General features: G+C 50.2%; 1 protein-coding gene across 4 annotated transcripts in view; it reads right to left on the bottom strand.

Annotated features, from left to right (window-relative positions):
• The window catches only part of RHBDL3 (rhomboid like 3), a 44,835-nt gene that overhangs the window by 8,822 nt on the left and 16,232 nt on the right, over positions 1-19,781 (bottom strand). For all 4 annotated transcript variants that reach the window (XR_006890770.1, XM_046676989.1, XM_046676990.1 and 1 more), the window contains 4 exons: positions 15,918-16,142; positions 12,737-12,885; positions 9,772-9,884; positions 4,309-4,409 (listed from right to left, as the gene is read on the bottom strand). Coding sequence is in view for 3 of the 4 variants with exons in the window: in XM_046676989.1 (XP_046532945.1) it covers positions 4,309-4,409; positions 9,772-9,884; positions 12,737-12,885; positions 15,918-16,142 (588 nt within the window). In the remaining variant the exon portion in view is untranslated. The remainder of the gene's footprint in view (positions 1-4,308; positions 4,410-9,771; positions 9,885-12,736; positions 12,886-15,917; positions 16,143-19,781) is intronic.

Raw genomic sequence — 19,781 nt, 5'->3', positions numbered from 1 at the left:
CAAAATAAATCTAGGGTGTATTGGTTGCTCTTTCGTTCAGCTGAGGTCCATGCCTGCTCTGGGCCCTATCTGGGATCTGTCTTAGAAAGCACTGTCCATATTTTCGTTCCAGCAACACCATCAGTGGGTGGCTCAGAATTCCTTTTTCTCTACTGTCCTCATTTGTAAATTTGAGATAACAGTACCCGTCTCCATTACCTACCTCGTGGGTTGTTGTGAAGGTGAAATGAATTAATATGTATAAAGCACTAAGAACACTGCCCCGCACGTGGTAAGTGTCATATAAATGTCCGATATTAGTGTTTAGACTGAGGCAAAGACAGTGAGTTTGCCCTGCACAGCAACTTTAAAACTTCTGAATCTCAATGACCTCGGACAGCTCTGGGAGCTCCCGTTTCTACCACAATGCCCCCCAGGCCAGCTTTGTTTAATACCTGCCTGGGCCCTGAAGGCACTGGAGTTTGCCAAGCTGATTCAGTCACACCCTCTGCTCTGCACCTTAGGGAAGAAGAAACTGAGGGTCCAGGAGGGCTAGTTCAAGGTCACGGTGAGTTAATGACGAGCTTGCTAGGGCTCCTAGTTCAGGGTTGTGTATACCCACAGTTCCAAGACAGGAGCACATTCTGTCTGTCTGTGCTGTCTGTCTCTGCTGGCCGCCCCAGCTGCCCCCAGAGCTGAGCGAATGTCAGTAAATGGCCAGTCTCCCAGCAGCCGAGGGGTTAAACTAGAAAGTCACCCCTCTGTGCCAGCTGCCTCATTTTCCCGACCCATTATTCCCTCCAATAAAATGAGTGCAGTGAAACAACAGGAGAGAAGAAAAAAACCTCACACACAGCCAGCACTGCTGCTGCTATAAATGTTGAAAAGCCTGCAGGCCCCTGGAGAATACAAACCTTTTGCAGGCCCTTTAATTTCATTTTCTCCCAGAGCCACGCAGGGTGAGACGATAACTCACCCACCGCAAACAAGGCGGGAACCAGTCCCCTCGGCATCTTGCTCACCCAGCCAGTTAAGAGCTCAGAGGCTGGAACGCAGGAGGGGTGCTTCCAATTCAACACAGCTTTCCACAATCTCGGTGGAAACAGTTTCTTGTCAAATGACTTCAAGAAAACCCAACACAGGAAACGGGAAAGCACAACACAGATAAATTAGGGAGTGATTATTTGTCCTACAAAAGGATTTTTACTTAATAAAGGGAACTTTATAACAGATCTTTTGTTTCTTTCAGACAAGAATTTTTCCTTGTGCTTTGATAATATGGTTCAATTTGTGAAAATTTAGATCTCAAACATTTTAGGAAAACATCTATCATATGGAGCAAAGTGTAAGTAAATATCTTGTATATTTAAAAATGGAACTCTGGCCAATGGGCCTCAGCAAAAGGCAATTAATAAATTATTTAATTATGTGTATCTTTACCCTTCCAGTGCTTCAAATAAGAAGTATTAAGTGTAAGTCTTTTATGCCATGCAGATATTTTGTTGAACTATTTTCTGAATTTAATTCCTTGATGTAAACTGCAAGCTTTTTGAAACTCAAAGTGCTTTTATGAACAATAAGACATCCTTTGATTTAAGGCAGAATCTCTCATTTAAACAGATAGTCCTAAGAACAAAAGTGTTAAACATTTTCCTATTTTGTATCTGAAGCAAAAAGGACACATTTTCTGATTGTTCTCTGTACAAGTATCAGGCAGAATTTATAAAAATAAAAAATTACATGTATACAAATACATATAAACACACACACACAGGATCTCCCAGCTGTGTGGTGATTTGCCATGTGGAAGGCATTTTCACATTCATCGTTTGCATGTCTTTCTCACAACTACCTTGTGAATAAGGGATCACAAATCAGAGAACTGAGGCCCTGAGAAGTTAAGGAACTCACAGCCACTAAGATGATGACACTGGTACTCCAACCCTGACTTCCTGACTGTTAAATCTATGCTTTTTCTCCTTTCTGTGCTGACAAGGTGCTTTCTTGTGTACATATATATCGACTAAATCTTCATTTTGGAATTAAAAACAATAGTTTATCTACTAGGTTGAACCACATGAAATTGCCAACGCTTAAATGCTTCTGACACAAAGAGATGGCAATTTCATATGGTTTGACCCAATGCATCTCTGAATTGCTGGGCACTGAGCTAATTTGGGTAAACGTGGCCTCTTGATGAAAGGAAACCGATCTTTCTAATGAGAAAATGAGAGTTTTTCACTGTCAAATAAGCACCACACAACTTTCTAGGGGAGGGCTGCAGTATGTCATGCTCAGGAGACTGGAAATCTCTTGGTTGGCCAGGGAAAACCTTATCCTTCTGGAAGAGCAATGGGTTCTCGGATGGGACTGCTCATCTCCACCACCACAGGCCATGGGCTACTTGCCAGAAAGAAGCATAAACTGGAACAAAACTGCTTTCACACCTCCCTCCTCAGACCCCATGCCCCACCCCATGGTTCTTGGGGTGGTCTGCCCTCACCATGGGAACTTGTGGGACATCAGGGCTGTTTCCCACGTCGTGGGGAAGGGGGTAGAAACAGGGCATCTTTATGAACTTCTGTTTGTCTCTTCTTTCCCATGTTCTCTTAGTTGTGCTTGTTTATCCCCTTACACACATACACATCTGGGGGGGGGGGGAAGGAAGGGGAGGCTAGCATTTCCTTCCCCTAAAGAAAGGAATTGGGGCAGGGGGAGGGGGAGTGGAGGAGCCGGAATTCAGAGGAAAAGCAGTGTCTGGGGAAAGCTGTGGCACTGATACAGAATGACCCATTTAAAGGGCCATGTGAGGCAGCCCTGTGCTCCCAGGTTCTCCGCAGACCGAGCTATGTGCGTGTGCAAGACACGTGCACAAACACACACTCAGACTCGCACATTCACACAAGCCTTCCCACACCTGCTGTGTCTCTCCAAGCGCTCACTTGAAGTTGCAAAATTCAGGCAAGTAGCAAGGGCAGTCAGTGTATGTCTGTCTGTCTCTCCATCTCTCCCTCTCATGTTTTCTCTCTGTGTACAAAGGGGACTTTGGCGAAAAGAAAAAGGATAATGTCGAGGAGCGGGGCAGGTGAGAGTGGCAGTAATAAAGAAGTAGGAGAATTTAGGAACTCCAAAACCTGTTGTAACTGAGCGTTCACACATCTGCCATGTGGTGAAGATAGTGACGGAGGAGGGAAGTGAGAGCGGGGCTATGAGTGAGAGCTATGCCTTTTCTGGACACTGTTCATTCATTCCTTCCCCCCTCCTTCACCAAAATGTAGTAGGCACCACCTACCATGTGTCCAGCCCTATGCCAGGCACTGGGGACAGACAAGTAAGACCCGAGCCCTGCCTGGAGGCTCTCAGACTAGCAGAGGCATTAGGCAGGGTGAGCCAAGCACTGCCAGCCCCCAAACTTCAGACTACTTCCGAACAAGAAAGCAGGCTTCCTCGGCCTCCTCGGAGACTATCAGATTGATCCCAATTTCTTGCCTTGAAGACCCCGTCTTTATTCTGAGTCCACCCTGGCCTCTTCTGTGAGCAGTAGGGAATTGAGTTAACATTTATATTGAGCGGTTCTTTTCACTTTATCTCATTCATCACGTATCGTCCCATTTCATAGATACAGAAACTGAGGACAAAGCAGTTAAGTAGTTTGCCCAAGGTCACTCTAGGAAGTGGAGAGCTGGGATTCAGATCAATGCTAACTGGCTCCATAACCTGTGCTCTTAATCATTACACTATATTCCCTTTCAGGAAAAGGCAAGGAAGAGCTTGAGAAATGGAATGTTGGTGTCCCGCCACTGTGAAAGGCTGACGTAGGGGAACAACACTGGAATGGTGGTCGGGAGATGTGGGTTCAAGGCCCGATTTTGCCACAAACTTGACTGTGCCTTTGGACAAATCACTTAGTCTCTCAGAGCCTCCTTTTCTATTTGAGAATTTTGATGAGATCATCTCTAAGGCCCCTTTACTATAACAATCTATGACAGACAACAAATTACAATTGTGATGCATGCTAATGGTCAAGAATTTTTAACACTTTTTAAAGTCACTGACTGGGAAAGAAGCGGAATAGGGAGATGGGGAAATTCACAAGCAAAGACATGACTGGAGAAAATATGAATTCTATGTGGAAGGGCCCCATTTGAAATGGGCCTGCAGAGTGAGGAGTGTCTGTGAACTCCGCTACCAGCCAGGTTTGCCTGGCACTTGCTGGGCCTGTGGTAGAGAGTGGAAGGAGCTGAAACCCAGCTCCAGCAGATTAATGCCTGGGCTCAGTGACAGCAGCGGGGAGGCCAAGAAAGACATGCTGGGACAGGAGGTGCTCACCATCACAATGTTGGCCAGATGGGCAGAGACGAGCGCATACACCCCTCCAGAGGAGCCCACAACTGGTGCAGTCATGTCAGCCACAGACACTGCCAAGGATCCTGGGAGAGAGAGAGATCGAGAACTCAAGAATGCTGGAATGGGGTCCCTTTCCCAGCCCCAGGCCCTTGGATGCTGCAGCCTCAGGGGTAAGACTCCAGAGCAAAAGGCCCCACCTCTTCTTCCCTTGATCCCATGTTGCCTTGGAGCCTCCTAGAGGACTAATTTATGTCTGAAAGAACCATTTGATTCAAACTTCTCCTTTTACAGATGGGAAACAAAGTGTCAACGGAGGGAAGTGACTTGACCAAAAGAGAACTTGGACCACGACCCAGATCTGCCTGTCAATCCAACCTCTGCCTCACGTTGTGCTCTCAGGGCTTTGAGCAATAACAAAAATAGTGGCAGCAGTTACTGCAGAGACAGCTACCACTTACGGGGCACTGTGTGTCAGACACTGGCCAAGCATTGTACCTACATTCTCCCCTTTAACCCTCAAGACACCCCGTTGAGGCACGTGCTAGCAGCCTCATTGCAGAGGTGGGGAGATCGAGCTGAGTCAGCTTGTAGGAAAGGCTGGAACCAGGATTTGAGTCCAAGTCCGCCTGACACAAAGCATGTGTTCTTGGCCTTGCCAACAGCCACTCCCCAAACCGGTACAGAGGTCAACCTCCACCCTCTACCATCACTCTCTCTGCTCAGCAGCATCCAGAAACCTGTTTAACATCACCTCCAATCTTCCTCTAGCCAAGTGAAATCACAAAAGGCCAACAGGATCTCCAGAGCCAACTCGGGGCTTCTCTGGAGGAAAAATGTCCTTGAAAAATCTCTGGGGAAGAGAGAGACATGATGTCATACCCTCTGGGGGAAAGGAAGGGTATGTGACTCTTGGTCTGGGGGATGACAAACTTTTATCCTGGGAGGGAAGCTCGGCAGAGAGGAGATGGGAAATGTATTGTTCTGGTCTCATTTAAGCGTGATCAATGCTTTGGCTTCCAGGGAAGGACACGGGAGACTAAAAATAACTGGGAGGTAGAGCCCAGGGCTCAGAGAAGGAGAGGTGGCTGGCCTGGGTGAGTGTGCAGAAATACCACTGGAAAATGCCCGCAGGCTCTTGAGCCAATTAGCAGCTGCCTGGGCGGAGAGAGGACGGACAGGTAGAAGGGCAAATTCTGCAGGTTCTATGGGGTGGCGGGCTCACTACTTAGGAGGAGGCTGGGCCCAGCCCAGGAACCAGAGCTCCTGACAACCCTGGGCATGGAGAGGCCCTTTAACATTATCTGCCTTCTCCCAACATACCTACCCTACCTCTCCCAAGCCTCCTCCGCTCACTGAGATCCTTCAAGAAAGAGATCCCCACAATAGTTTCCTGGTCTCAGTTTCCTGGTCTCAAGGGGGATGTAATCTCCCAGGAAAAAACAAACTGTCATGAACCAAGAACTCTCAAGTCCTTCTCCCCTCCTAGAGCGACGATAAATCTTTCTTCTCCCCTTTCATGCCTTCCCTCCGGCTTTAATTAGGTATTGATCTATTGTCAGATAACTTTCTTTTTTTTTACTGCCTAGCCACGGGGTCAGCCATATATAACAGAAAAAAAAATCCCAGAGTGGCAAACAGGCAGGCAGCAGGATCTGCATGACAAAGGATTCCCACGCTCTCCTGGTGGGGCTGGCTAGGAAGGCTGCATTGCAGGGCTGCAGAGGGCCGGCTGCCCAAGCCGCTCCTCATTAATTACCGTCTGGACAGAGGAAGCCCCAGCTCCCTGGGCTGGCCTCTTTCCTCTGTGCAAGTCCCTACAATCCGGTCCAGATTCTGCTCCCTCGGGCTCCCCAGTGCAATCTAGCAGGGGCAAAGAGGCAGCAGGGAAGCCCCCAGGGTCCACCCCTCACACTGACCTTTCCCTCACCCTACCCCTGCACTGGAGTCCTGACCCCAGGGTCAGGGGTCAGTTTGGGATTGTGGCAGGAGTATGGAACGGGGGCGTGGCTGGCTAGTTATGTGACCTTGGGCACAGCTCCTGAATTCTTTGGGCTTCAGTTTTCAAATCTGTGAAATGAAGAGGTCTAAGGCTGTCTGACTTTTGAGCAGTGAAACCCTCTTTTCAAAGGAAACCTTACCCACACCGCTACCCCATGGAGCAGAGCACAGAGAGCTGCTCTGGCTGAATGGGGTGGGACCGGGGAGCAACGCTTGCCACCCACTGGAGGGGACCTCAAGGGTTCTTTCCAGATGACAAATTCAATAATCCAAGTCTTGGCCTAAGATCCAGGGTCTGAGGTTTGGATCCTGGTTCTAGAATCTTGAAGGTAACAATCTGGACCTCCTGCCCTCCGTTTGTGGCAGAAAGACTTTCCTCAATTGACTGCAGATTACCCCAGGACTGGAGGGACTGGGAGAGATGAAATATGAACCTGAGCATGTATGCATATCAACTCAGTAATAAAGGCCATCCCAGGGCAGGCAGCCTGGCCAGGCAGGATTCTTGACAAGCTGTTACAAACCTAATGGATGTCAGTTTGATAAGGCCAGTACGAATTCCATGGAGGTCACGGGGGCAGAGGACAGGGAGAGAATGGCAAGCTGGAGTGACACACCACACCTCTGCTTGGCAGCAGACCAAAGGACTAGTTCTAGGCAGGGTTATGAATTTTCCCCCCAAAGTTCTGGTCCGCGCCAGCATGCAGATAAATGGGTGACTTTGCGATAATGCACAGCTGCGATAATTTTAGCCTGGGAAATTTAAAGCAGGCGTCCTCCGACATCTCCCTTGGCCATTATAAAAAAATAAATCCAAGTAAAAATCGGCAGAATATCTACCTTTAAGCAATATAACTTTATTTATTTATGCATTCTTCCATTTATTGTACAAATATTTGTGGCTTAACATGTGCCAAACCCTGCGCTAGGCTCTGGGGATGCACACGTGGGTAAGAATCTACAGAATCTACAATAAAAGCTTGGTGGAGCATTGAAGATACTGGTTTTGAAAGTATTTAAATTGTTAGCCATATAATTGTCAGCCAGGAGTGAGATACACATTGGCTTCAAGCACCGTTAGAAGCACAGGGCGGAGGAAGTTTTCCACCCACTTCCAGTGCTTCCAAGCTGAGCAAACTGAGCAAGTCATTTCACTTGCTCAAAGACCTACCTATAAAATGGGGGTGACAGTACCCACCTCATAAGACTCTTGTGATGAATACAGGAGGCAACATACGTGACCCTTTCTCAACTGCCTGGAGTACTGGATGTGCTCAGCAGAGGTTAGCTATCACTGTTACAAAGTGCCTTGGATTTAGAATATTTCCATTGGGCAGGAATGAGAGCGAGACCAGATGTTTATCAAGACATCTCCCTGACATTCAATTATCTGCACAAAGGAAAAGGTCTATCTTTAGTTCTCTTAACCCCATCATAGAGGTATGGTGCACATCCTTTATGGTCAGACAGACTGGGTTTGAGCCCAGTTCCACCACTTATGACTGTGTCGTCTTGGGCAAGTCACTTAGCCTCTCTAAGCCTTGGTTTCTGTATCTGCAACAGGTGGAGAATAACAGTACTTGCCCCATGGGGTTGTTGTGAGGATTAAATACGGCCTGCACAGAGCAGGCCCTTGATAACTGTTAGATATCCAGTCAGGGTCTGGCTGTCTGTGAATGGGCCCCCCTTCTGAGGAGGGATGCACATGGAGCAGAGAGGGAGGAAGGGGTGCAGGCAGATCAATCAACTCGATCTTGGAGATCAATGACACGATATGTGGTGACCAGAGTGCCCTCTGGTCTGGATCAATGGCTCAGAGAGAACAGTGCATGTCATTTGCTCTGTGATACAGCCCCATACCCTCCCATTTAGTTGGCGAGCGCTCCTTCTGTCTGTGGCATTCCACTCTACACCAGTATCAATGGGAAGTGATACCTGCACTGTCTCCAGGCTGCATGTCATCTGGTTTTGGCGAGGCCTGAGTCATTTTGAATCTTATTTCTGTCTTCTAGGTTATTGGCACTCCCACCTAATTGACTACTAACTGCAAGTGTTACGAGTGTCTTTCCTCTTCCTCCCCATTAACCATCTGGGTCTCTGAGTGTCTAGGTATGGGAAATGCAGCTATAAATCCCCAGATGTCAAGACTCAGGGGTGTGTGGGTGGCTGAGTTAGTCTGGCACACAGAGATGCTCATCAGACCTTTGTTCAAGGATGCTGAAGTGGTGGATTCTGGGAGAAGCTCACGTGGGTGCTGTCCAAGGTAGCCAAGTTTTTAACTTCAGCACGTAGGGGAGCGAAGGAGACGGCACCGGCCCAGCCTCCCAGGCTGAGGGCTCAGGAACCGGCAGACTAGCCTTGTGTGGGAGGGGAGGGGATGGGGTGGGACCCTTCCCTCATCCATTCCTGAAGCCACTTCAGTTCCTCCCAGGGTTCCTGTCTGCCTGTTGTTTACAAGGCCGATTCTGCCCGGCTCTCTTGATGACAACTTTAATGCCACTCAGAAAGGATTAAGATCTTACTTAAACATACACACAAAGCTCCCTTGGGCATAGCTGTCAAGGTGAAGAGCTGAGGCGGCAAACCTTGTAAAAAAGGGGAAAAAAAGCCAGCAATAAAGTTGGAAACATCACGAGGGAGACTTCCCTGTTCAGAAGCTGGGCTGGTGCAGACCTTTCATGCAGAAATCCGCTCTGCTCTGCCCAGCTCACCCCAGTTCACCTCACCTCACACTGGAGTGGGGGAGGGGGAAGTCACGCTGGCCACTATCCACGGGGCATGATGACCATGAATGCCTGCACCATGAGCTGAGTCCACCAGGGGCCCCAGACTCCTCCAGCTGGCACAAACGCTCACTACCTTTTAGGTCAGACTCTCCTGTGAGCAGTGGGTCATTCAAGGCGACGGTGGCTGGCCTGGGCAGAGGCAAGATCTCCCTTTGGGCACAGGTGCTGGCCTGGCCAGGGGAGGGGCTGGCTCCTCCCACACCTTGGATGTCCCTACCAGGATCTCACTGTGCTTTTGCACAGTCTACATAGCACTGTTTCTCCATTTGTCACCTCACTCCCCTCTCCTAACACCCTATAGGAATATCTCATTAGTTCCCTCTTAAAGCTTACTGGGGCCAAGAAAGGTTAAGGAATTTCCCTAAGCCCACACAGCTACAACATGGGGGGGGTAAAGGCTTAACCTCCAGTCAGTCTGCCTGTTCCAAAGCCTGTGCTCTCACCCGCTCTGCCATCACATGCCTCCCTCTCAGGGTGGCGGTATCCTTTCCAGCCTCCCTGGGAGGTGGGAGATTTGCCTGGGGGGACAACACGAGTAGCCAGGAATCTTGATGATGAGGGTGCTCTGTGTCCCCTGGAAGCCTGGGGTTGCCCAACCCCATGGGGTCTCCCAGACACTCTGGGGAGGTTTACCCCCCAGACATGGGGCCCATCTGCCTACCTGCCACAACGCCAGCCACATAGACAAGCCCAATGCGGGTTGCTCCGTGCACCATCTCCAAGGGCACCCCCACCAGGAGCTGCAGCACCACGTTGAGTCCCAGGTGTTCTATCCTGTACAGAGAGATCACACTTATTCATTCAACAAACACTGTATGCCACGGTGCTGAGGATGTAGCAGCGAACAAGACCCTATACCTGCCTTTAAGGAGCTCACGGTCTCGGGTGGGGGAGGAATTACAATGCAGACAGCCTATCTTGGAAAGAGTGTTCCCTGCACACCTCCCTTGCCATCTGGGACAGGAACGCACGTGCAGGGCCTGGGCAGTGACTGACAGTGTCTGCACTTGCCAGAGGGAGAGGAGCTAACCACGGTCAACATCCAGCAACTCCACTGGTGGCCATATGAGAAGCGGAGGCTCAGAGAGGGGCAGTGACGGGCTTAAAGTCACACAACTGGTTAGTGGCGGCTAGGACTACAGCCCAGGTCTCTGATGTGAGGGACCTGCTCTATTCACCAGGCCAGGAGGTCGTTCTGGCCCACTGTTGCATTTGTATGAGCTACTGATACTTAAAGAGAAAGATGCTTCCAAGACAAGTGCAAGCATTAAAGATACCTCCTGGAACTTAGTAATTCAGTTAGCCCTTAAGATCTCAGAGGAGATTTCTCCTTCCTGGTATGAGAAGGAACCTGTTTTGTCCTCATATTCTCACAGTTGGTTTTTCTTACCCTGTGAATGCCTTTCTTTTTACATTATTATATCTGTAACCACAGCCTGTTGCTGAATGGAGTGTCTAGTTGAGTGTCCATGTTACCAGAAAAGCTTGTAACATTACGATTATTACATCAATGTGTGCTTTCAAGTTTACAAGCACTTTGACATCCATTATCTCATTTAAAGTGAGCCCACAGCAGCTGGACAGCTCCCTGGAGATGCTTAAGTTAACAGGTTAACAGAGCATGTGAGGAGGGGTCTGGACCCTGGCCTGGGTCACAGCCCTGCAGGGTCTGCAGAACCTTGCCTGGAGGCCAACTGCTGTCCCCTGTGTGGGACATGACGGCGCCTGCTTATTCAGGAGGGCACCTGTGAGGGAGCTCAGATAGATCAGGCTCTCCAGAATTCCCACCATGCCTGGAATCTTCTAGCCCCGACTGACTGTATCACCCAAAGGATTCTAGAATAGAAACATCAGACAAATTCACTGGAAAGGAGCCGGGTGGTAGCATCAGACTCAGAGTCAGAGAGACCTTAGATGTTTTCTGGTCCCGTCTCCTTGGTTTACAGCCTGGAAGGCGAGACTAGACGAGACCAGGTGAGGGGAACCTAGGGCTCCTGCCTCCTAATCTGAGCTATTTCTTCTTCACCACAGTGACTTCTGGATTCCCAGGCCCAGAGTGTGTCCCTGAGTAATAGGTCACCTTGCCGGCCCCTCCCGGGATGCTGGCCAGCTGTCCCTATCTCCTGTTTACAGCAGCACCAGCCAAGAGCCCCTCCCTCACAATCAGACCTAGGGAATCCTCCCAGAGCTCTCCCTGGCAGGCATCTCCCTGTCAGAGCAGAGAAAGGCCCAAGGCCAACCCTATGGGCCTCAGCTGAGGCATCTGTGCCCTGACCACAGCGGCCTCCCGGCTTCCAGCTCCCAGAGGCAGAGAATGGACAAGGAGGCTTTGGAGGGTTTGTCCCTTCTCCTTCCTCACTCTGGGGGATCAGAGAAGGCCAGAGGGCAGTCCTGGAAATAAGGCAGGTAATCCCAACACGCGTGCAGCCATGGGCATGAGCAGCCCGGACAGGGAAGCCCCCGCCATTCCTGTTGTCTCCAGATCTTGGCCCATGAGAAGACGGAAGTGTGACGCACACTCCTCCCTCTGCCCCTTAGCCCTGTGAGATCCAAGCTGGGACCCAGGAGGCAAGGCAAACAGCCAGTACAAATGGTCCCCTCAGCTCAGAGCAGGAACAACTGTCAGAACCATCAGGTGTCTCCTTTGTTTCTCAGGAGATCAGGTGTCTCCTTTGGGGTGTCTCGTTGCCCCAAAGCCCACCCCAGCAGGTGCAGCCAATTAGGGGTTGGTTCTTGTGCCCAGAGTCTCAGCAGGAAGGGAGGCTCACAGTGGGGCTCCCTCTTGGCCACGATGGGTTTTCTGCCGAGGAACAGGAATGATGGAGCCATGGGGACCAGAGTGATCCTCTTCCATTACCAACCCCAGGGACAGGGACCCCAGGGCCTCTCCCAGGCTAACAGTGAGCTCCTTCACTTCTCTGGGGAGCCTGTAGACAACATCACAGAGGTCTGGTGCCTGCAGACCCTGCTTTCCCAACTCAGCACTTCTACTGTGTAACAACTGTCTCCAGCTAAGATCAAGATCTTCAAGGGACTTGGACCTGGGCGGTCACCTGGCCAGCTGGTAGGTCCTTACCATGCGGTAGGAGGCACCAGTGAGAAGTGATTGCACTCCAGCCCCAAAAGAGGCCACATAGCTCTGTAAACAGAAACTATAAGTATTGCCAGAGTTCTTCAAGAAGACTCATCACAAATGGAGACCACTTTGGGAGGAAGGCAGTTTCAATAAATCTGTCCTTTATTTCACTTATGGGACACTCACACACACACTGCTTAGGGAAAATGAACCTGGTGGCTGACCATATTTCCCTCTTTGCTTTGGCCACTAGGAAGCTCAGAACAAATCTGTAACCTTCCTCTACAAGGACATAAAATTACACACTGTGTATGTGTGTGTTGATCTCACCAAGGATTTTTAGCACTTGCCTTTCTCTATTTTCCCTTTCCCATACAGTCTCAATAATTTACTCATATATTTGGGTATTAAATGAGTTTCAAGGAGCCACCTCAAATCCTGTGTCCAGGTAGATAAAAATAAACTTAAAAATATATTTCAATCCCAGCTATCTGGACCACTTATTTTTCCACAGGGACTCTTGGTAGAGCAAAAGAAGACAGGTATTCACCCGGCATGCATGAAGATGTATGTCAGGTAGCGCCAGGCCTGTGCTCGGAGGCGTGGGTGGTAAACCAGTGAGTTCTTCAGGTATCGTGGATGGGTCACCTGCAGCACAAATTGATCCAGCGACACTCCATTGTAGAGGAAAAAGGCAACCTGGAAGAAAACACGGAATGGAGAAGGCCTGTTAGCAGGGGCAGAGCTGCCCAGGACGCCCTCCTGTGCTGACTGCCATTCAAAATCCTGCTGGCAACTGTCATCTTTCCTCCTCAGAGGAGGAACAGCCCTAGGGCCGGAGCCCAGCTTAGCTTTCAACCATCTCTTACTCCACTTCTGTTGGATTATTATGCATTAAATTCTTCACAAAATGGTCACGTGGCCTCTGTTCACACTTCCTTGGTGCTAAGCAGGAAAGGTTTGGAGGATTTTAGACGTTAATTCTAGTAATAACTCACATACCCACTTGGGGGATGAGGCAATTCCACTTAAGTTAATTTTTTTTTTAATTATGGTAAAATACATATAACATAAAATTTACCATCTTAATCAGTTTTGAGCGTACAGCTCAGTGGCATTAAGTACATTCACATTGTTGTGCAACCATCACCGCCATCCAACCACAGAACCCTTTTCATCTTGTAAAACTGAAACTCTGTCCCCATTAAACACTAGCTTCCCATTCTCCTTTCCCCAGGCCCTGGCATCCACCATTCTACCTTCTGTCTCTATGATTTGACTGCCCGAGGTACCTCATATAAGTAGAATCACACAGTATTTGTCTTTTTGTGACTGGTTTATTTCACTATTTCAGCATAATGTCTTCAAGGGTCATCCATGTTGTAGCAGGTGTCAGAATTTCCTTCCTTTTTGAGGCTGAATAACATTCCATTGTATGAATATACCACCTTTTGCTCATCTATTAATTCGCCAATGGACACCTGGGTTGCTTCAAGGTCTTAGCTATTGTGAATAATCCTGCTATGGACATAGGTGTACAATTATCTTTCTGAGTCCCGGCTTTCAATTCTTCCAGGTGTATACCCAGGAGTGGAATTGCTGGGTCATATGGTAATTTTATGTTTAATTTTTGAGGAACCACCACACTGTTTGCTGCAGTGGCTGCACCATTTTACCATTTCCACCAGCAGTGCATAAGGGTTCCAATTTCTCTGCATCCTCACCAGCATGCCACGTAAGTTGATTCTGCAGATGACCGAAGCATATTTGTTTAAGTCCTAAAAGGACATTTATTTTAACTTTTTTTTTCTTTGGAACTTTCTAAACTGTGTCACTCATGTCCCCATGTTCTTAATCAGGGCACATCCATAACCTCTGAAGGATGCGTCAGGGGCTGATCTGGGCTTCAGCAGTGACACCTTCTGCAGCAGCTGACCGGCGTGTTGGCTCCCTCACTAACTAAACGGCCCCACATTCTTGCGTTTCTCTCAGATTCAGGTCTGCTTTTAACTGTCATTTGGTCCTCTCCCACACTGCCAGGTGGTCAGCAGGTTGGTAACCAGGTACTTCAACCAGGTTCTCACTTCCTATTGCTGGCTGGTAGTGGGCCCCTTCCAGTAGCTTCCCACCACGTCTCTTCAATTTTCTCTCTGTTATGGAATCAGAAAAGCAGGTACTAGAACTCTACGTAAAACAAAAGCGTTGGGCTTTAGTCTAAGGACTCTGAAACGGTTATTTCAGCACTTTCCAGTTTCTTCTAGATTGGTGGTTCCAGTTGACACAGCTGAGGTTTCTGGAAATGTGAAACCGAACCAATCTGGACACAAAATCTGGCTCCTTTGGATGACCTCAGGCAAATTATTTTAATTCTCTGGTCCTCAGTTTCCCCGTCCGGAAAGGGGGATACCAACACCTACAGCTCTGGGGTGGTCATGAGGTTTGAAAGTGATAAAGTACACAAGGAGCCAGCTGGGTGCCCAGCATGCCCTCAGTGAAGGCAGCTGGAATAGCACCCGTGAAGAGCTCCTGGGCTGAGCCTGGGAATGGCTCAGGCCCCCTGGCAGCTGGACTCCCTGAGCTCTCTGGGTAGCCGTTCTGTCCACCTAACACAATGCGGGTGGCCTGGCAGCAGATACAGCTTCCAAGGCAGCTCGTTATTATTGGTCCTCAAATAGATATTAATAAATAGACCAACACAGTAAGCGTGTGCAGAACAAGTCCAAGAATATCTCAGCACAATCGCACTTCCACATGTATTTGCATGAAGCCATAACAACAAACAGAGGAGCCCTGGCCTGCAGACCAGATATTCTGATTTAGAAAAGAAGAAGGAGGAGGACACCACGAAGCTTAATGATCCTGCCATTTGATTCGGCAGGAACTTGACAAGAACATAGGCGGGGTGGTAATTAGGCCCGAGGCTCTGGAAGAAAAGTAGTGGAGATTATAAAATGCCAATGGGAGGCCAAACATCCATTCAGGGGCCAGGGTTGGGAGGCCCCCAGGTTCTCAGGTTGAACAGCCAGAAAAATTCCGAGTTCCTCACACAGGGGCACTGATTTGGAGAGTGGCACTTTGGATTCTGTTGCATAAGCAGGAGACTTTTAGAATAACAATAGGGATAGAGGATTCCCTAAGGGGAGAATGTTCTTTCAGAATACAAGAAGCCCACATTTACCAGTTCGTAAACCCTCCCTCCCATATGTACTTGTGTGCAGCTTTTGTGCTCAGAAAGCACCACCAGCCGTTCTCTCGCTCTAAACAGAGGAGTCTGCTGGGAAAAGGAGGCAGGTTGGTTATTCCCGCTTCACAGGTGGAAGAGGGAGTCCCAGGGGAGCAAATGACTTGTCCACATTACTCACCCGGGGAGGAACGAAAATAAATTGGTTTTGATGAGTTAGCCTGGCTAAATCCTCCGCCTCAATGAACTTATTACATTGCGTTTGTGGCTGATGTTTTTGGTGGGGGTGGTCATAAGGGGATTTTGCTGCAGCGAATATTGCTTGAAGTAATAATCTTTGTAATATCTCTGTGGTCCAGGGTTACTACGTTTGTATGCATTGGAAGGGGCCTGACTTCCAATGACAACTGCTCTCTGCTCCTCAACCACCGCCTTTTGGTGGAGAATTACGCGGCCTTTTCCCTCCTGACCTCGGATCCCCTCCTGGCACCTCTCCCCATGCCCCTCACTCCCCCAAGGCTGAGCGCCCCTTCCCCACCCCTGTCCTTGCCTCCAGCAGTGTGACTGTGATCATGAACCAGGGCGGGGGGCAGCAGGTGTAGCTGTCGTAGTACCACTTGCGGTCAATCTCCCGGGGCAGGGTCTCGTAGGCCACGTGGCGGATCAGCCGCTGAGAGAGGTTCAGACCCTTCTCCTCCAGCAGGGCCTTGCTGCACAGCCGGCGGTTCCCTTGCAGGATGGCCTGGCGGAAGCTGTTGGACCGCTTGTTGCTCATCTGCATAGGAGGCAGGGTGGGGGAGACGGGCAGAACCACGCTCTCAGGGGAGCCCAACCCATTTCTCCACCAGCACGCTCCTTAGACCAACCAGGCCTAACCCCACTTTTCTCTTTCTTCTCTAATAGCTAACAAGAAGCAATATTCACTGAGCTCTGATGTGTCAGGGATTGTTCTAAGCTCTTCACATGCTGGCTCATTTGATATAACTAGTCTACCTGTTAGATAAGGACTAGGAATATCCCCATTCTACTAGACAAGGAAACCAAAGCAGAGAGCGTTTGGGGGACCCATCGAGTTCAAACCCAGTAAGGCTCCAGAGCCTGTATTCATATTCCCTATATCTTCCTTCCATCCACTCATCCATCATCCATCCATCCAATTCACTGAGCAACCAGCATCAGCACATTGCCAGACACAGGGGATACAGTGGTGCTCAGGACAGAGAAGTAACCCGCAATCACATTTCAGAGCAAAGGCTGCTGCAGGAGCACACAGCAGGAGCCCAACCCAGTCCCAAGGTGGTCAGGGAGGTCTTCCTAGGGGAGGTGATATCTGAGCCAGAACTGAAGGATGAGCAGGAGTTTGTGTCCTCAGACACACCAGCTTGGGAAGAAGCGGGCAGCTCTTGGTTAGACAGGCGAATTTATAGAGAGGTCCCCAGAACCAGAACCCAAAGCTGTGCCTGTCGAAGGTCATCACTCCTGAGTGCCTTCAAGGGACCTGTAATTCTCGGCCAGCCTAGGGGCTGGTTGTAGAGCACTGCCTGAGGACTGGCCCTAGCCTCGGCACCTGAGGCTGCCCTGACACATCCTCACTGGAGCCCCGGCTGCCTCACCCAGCGGTCAGCCTGACTCCTAGAGACCAGAGGCCACCTCACTGCCTTCCCATGTCCTGAGGCCTCCAGCACCTCCCACCTGCCCTCCATGACCACACCTAGACCCGTCTCATGCGGAGATGTCCTAGAGACATGCCCTCCCAACCCCAGAGCCCACAGCGCTACCTAGGTCGCTGTTCCATGGCAGCTGGGGTGGGATTATCAACGTATTCCTGGGGCTGTGGCCACAGTCAGGGACATTCGGCTAAACCTGAAGGGAGGACCCAGAAAGGGCTGGCGAGGTGAACCAGGCCAGACCAGGGCACAGAGGTCTGAACCCCTGTCAGGGGAAGGGAGCTGGGGAGGGTCTGTGTTCAGACCTCCCAGGTGGAATGAGCCTCCACCTGCCGTGCCGTTCCCCACTCCTGGCTTCTGCTGTCTCTCACTTTCAAAATCTAGCTTACAGCTCGCCTCCTCCAGCAGACCTTCCTGGATGAACCCCTTCCAACGATTCCCTGCTCTCATCCCCTCCATGCCTACAAAGCTTGGGTCTGGTTCTTCTTAGTGGCTCAGTTCTGTAAGTGCAGGCGGAGCTTGGGGCTCGACGTATACTGCAAGCCCGAGGCAGGATCACATCATCAAATTATTTTGTAGCCACTCTTACCATTTTCTGTCCCAATCCCTGAGTGTGTACACGCGCATGGGTGTGCACGGCACACATACTCCCAAACACACCAATGGCTGCACCCTGAAGACCCGTGGTGGGGACGGGCTTGGCATGAGTACAGGAGAAGCAGGGCACACACACTCACCATTCACCTGCACCCTCGCTGTGCCTAGAACTGTGCTGGGCACAGTAGTAACCATCGTCTCAGGCCTCACGGAGCTTACGAGAAGAGACAGATGTGTAAACAGCAGCAAAAGAAGATGTCCTCTTAGTTGTTTGGTGCATAAGTTATCCCCACATTATAAAGATGAGGACCAGAGCTTGGAGAGGGTAAGTAATTTTCTCAAAGACCCACAGTTAGTAAATCGCAGAGTCAGGATTCAAATCCAGATCTGCTCGACTCCTGAGTCCACACTACTTTATATAGCACTTTTGTGCAAATTAGATAAGGGAGCCTCTTCTTCCAGGCGGATGTACCCATTCCAGGCTTTGGTGAGCAAAACCCAGGCCAGATTTCAGTCCCCATTCACTCTCCCTGCCAGGCATCCTGGTATAGTACACAACCTGTACGTCCACCCATGACAACCCTGGCCACTCAGCTGTAATGTAATGTCTGTGCTATAAGAGAGGCCTGGGCAAAGCGCTGGGGACGCACTGGATAAGGTTTGTTCGTTCTGCCTAGGTTGGGGGGTGGGGAAGGGCTCAAGAAGGATGCAGAGGAGTTTACCTGGTGGAAGAGCATTAGTGACAACAAAACCTTCCAAACACTTCATCTTATTTAATCCTTGCAACAACCCTGAAGAGGCTATCCTTTGGCTTCATTTTACAAATGGGAAAACCCAGGCTCAGAGGATCTTCCCCCATGAGTGGCAAAGGTAAAGTCAGGAGCTGGACCCAGGTGTGCCTGACTCCAGGCCCTGAGCTCTTGGCCCTACCCAGGGCTTCCCCCTCCATCCCCACCCCGTGAGCCCCTTCTCAGTCCTGGCCTCCAGGGCAGCCCTGCTCACAGGGACCCCACCTACAGCTGGCAGCTCCAGCTCAGAACTTGAACAGAGAAATCCCAATGGTAACACGTAACCTGCTGTTGGGAGTTCACACAGAAGATCCCGTGGACCCCTGGCTGGAGAGAAACATCTCACCGGCCCAGCCATGCCCTCTCTCTGCCCCAAGACTGGGCACGGGATGCAGCAGATGGGCACTCTTCCACCAGGTAAACTGGCGCTGGGCTGTGGATGAGTCTATCCAGGCTCAAACCCAGGCCTGGTCTTTGGTGGCACTGCTGGGCTCCAAGTCACAGGGCTCACCTCCAACACCCAGCCCATGAATCCCAATTGTCCCCAACTCCCCAGCTCAGCTCAGCTCTGCCACCCCGCTCTCCAGGACGTCTGCTCCATGGGTCCACTCTGAACAGCAGTAGATGCCTTCATTCCTTCCATCAAAGTGTCGCAGCTGCTCCCTGCAATCATGCTAACCCTGGGCGAAGGCAGGCCCTCCACCAAGAGGCACTTTTTTAAAACAACTCCGAAGCTTGGGCACCCACATCAGAACGCTCACCGGGCCCGTGACAGGTACGAGTGGTACTGGCCCCCATCACTAACGCCTTTGAATTCTAGAAGACTGGGGAACTTCACACCAGCCATGTCACTCTTGCCCCCTCCGTGGGGACAAGAGGAGAGGCAACTGTCTCTATCTCACCAATAGGGAAACCGAGTGGAGACCTCTGGCCTCATATTCATCTTGTTAGTTCATGCAGCTTCTACTGATGACCCATCCATCCCACGGTGGGATGATTCCTGCTTAACCCCACCGAACCCGATTGCAATCCTGCCACAGTAGCCCCCCATAATCGCACAGCAGTAACCCCCAGTGAGGAGGAAGTCCTCACCAATCCACTGGGCAGGATTCACAAGCCTCCTGTCTCCAGGCCCTCCGACAACCCAGGACATCTGCCAGCAGGTCTGGTGAACTCTGGCCTTAACCCAAGGGCCCCACTGCTCCCAGAGAGGTCTTGCCTGACCCTTACAACATCCACCTCCCAGCTCCTCTCCCACCAACAATAACCTCCCACCTCCCACTCCCAGCTCCAGGGGTGGGCACTGATTGGTTTGAGTCAATCAACACACCCCAGTGACTCAATCTAGGCCAATGGGAGGGA

Source organism: Equus quagga, chromosome 11, assembly GCF_021613505.1.
Source record: "Equus quagga isolate Etosha38 chromosome 11, UCLA_HA_Equagga_1.0, whole genome shotgun sequence".
Taxonomy (NCBI): Eukaryota; Metazoa; Chordata; class Mammalia; order Perissodactyla; family Equidae; genus Equus; species Equus quagga.
The sequence above is the reverse complement of the archived record's forward strand: the minus strand, read 5'-3'. Positions and strand labels throughout refer to the sequence as shown.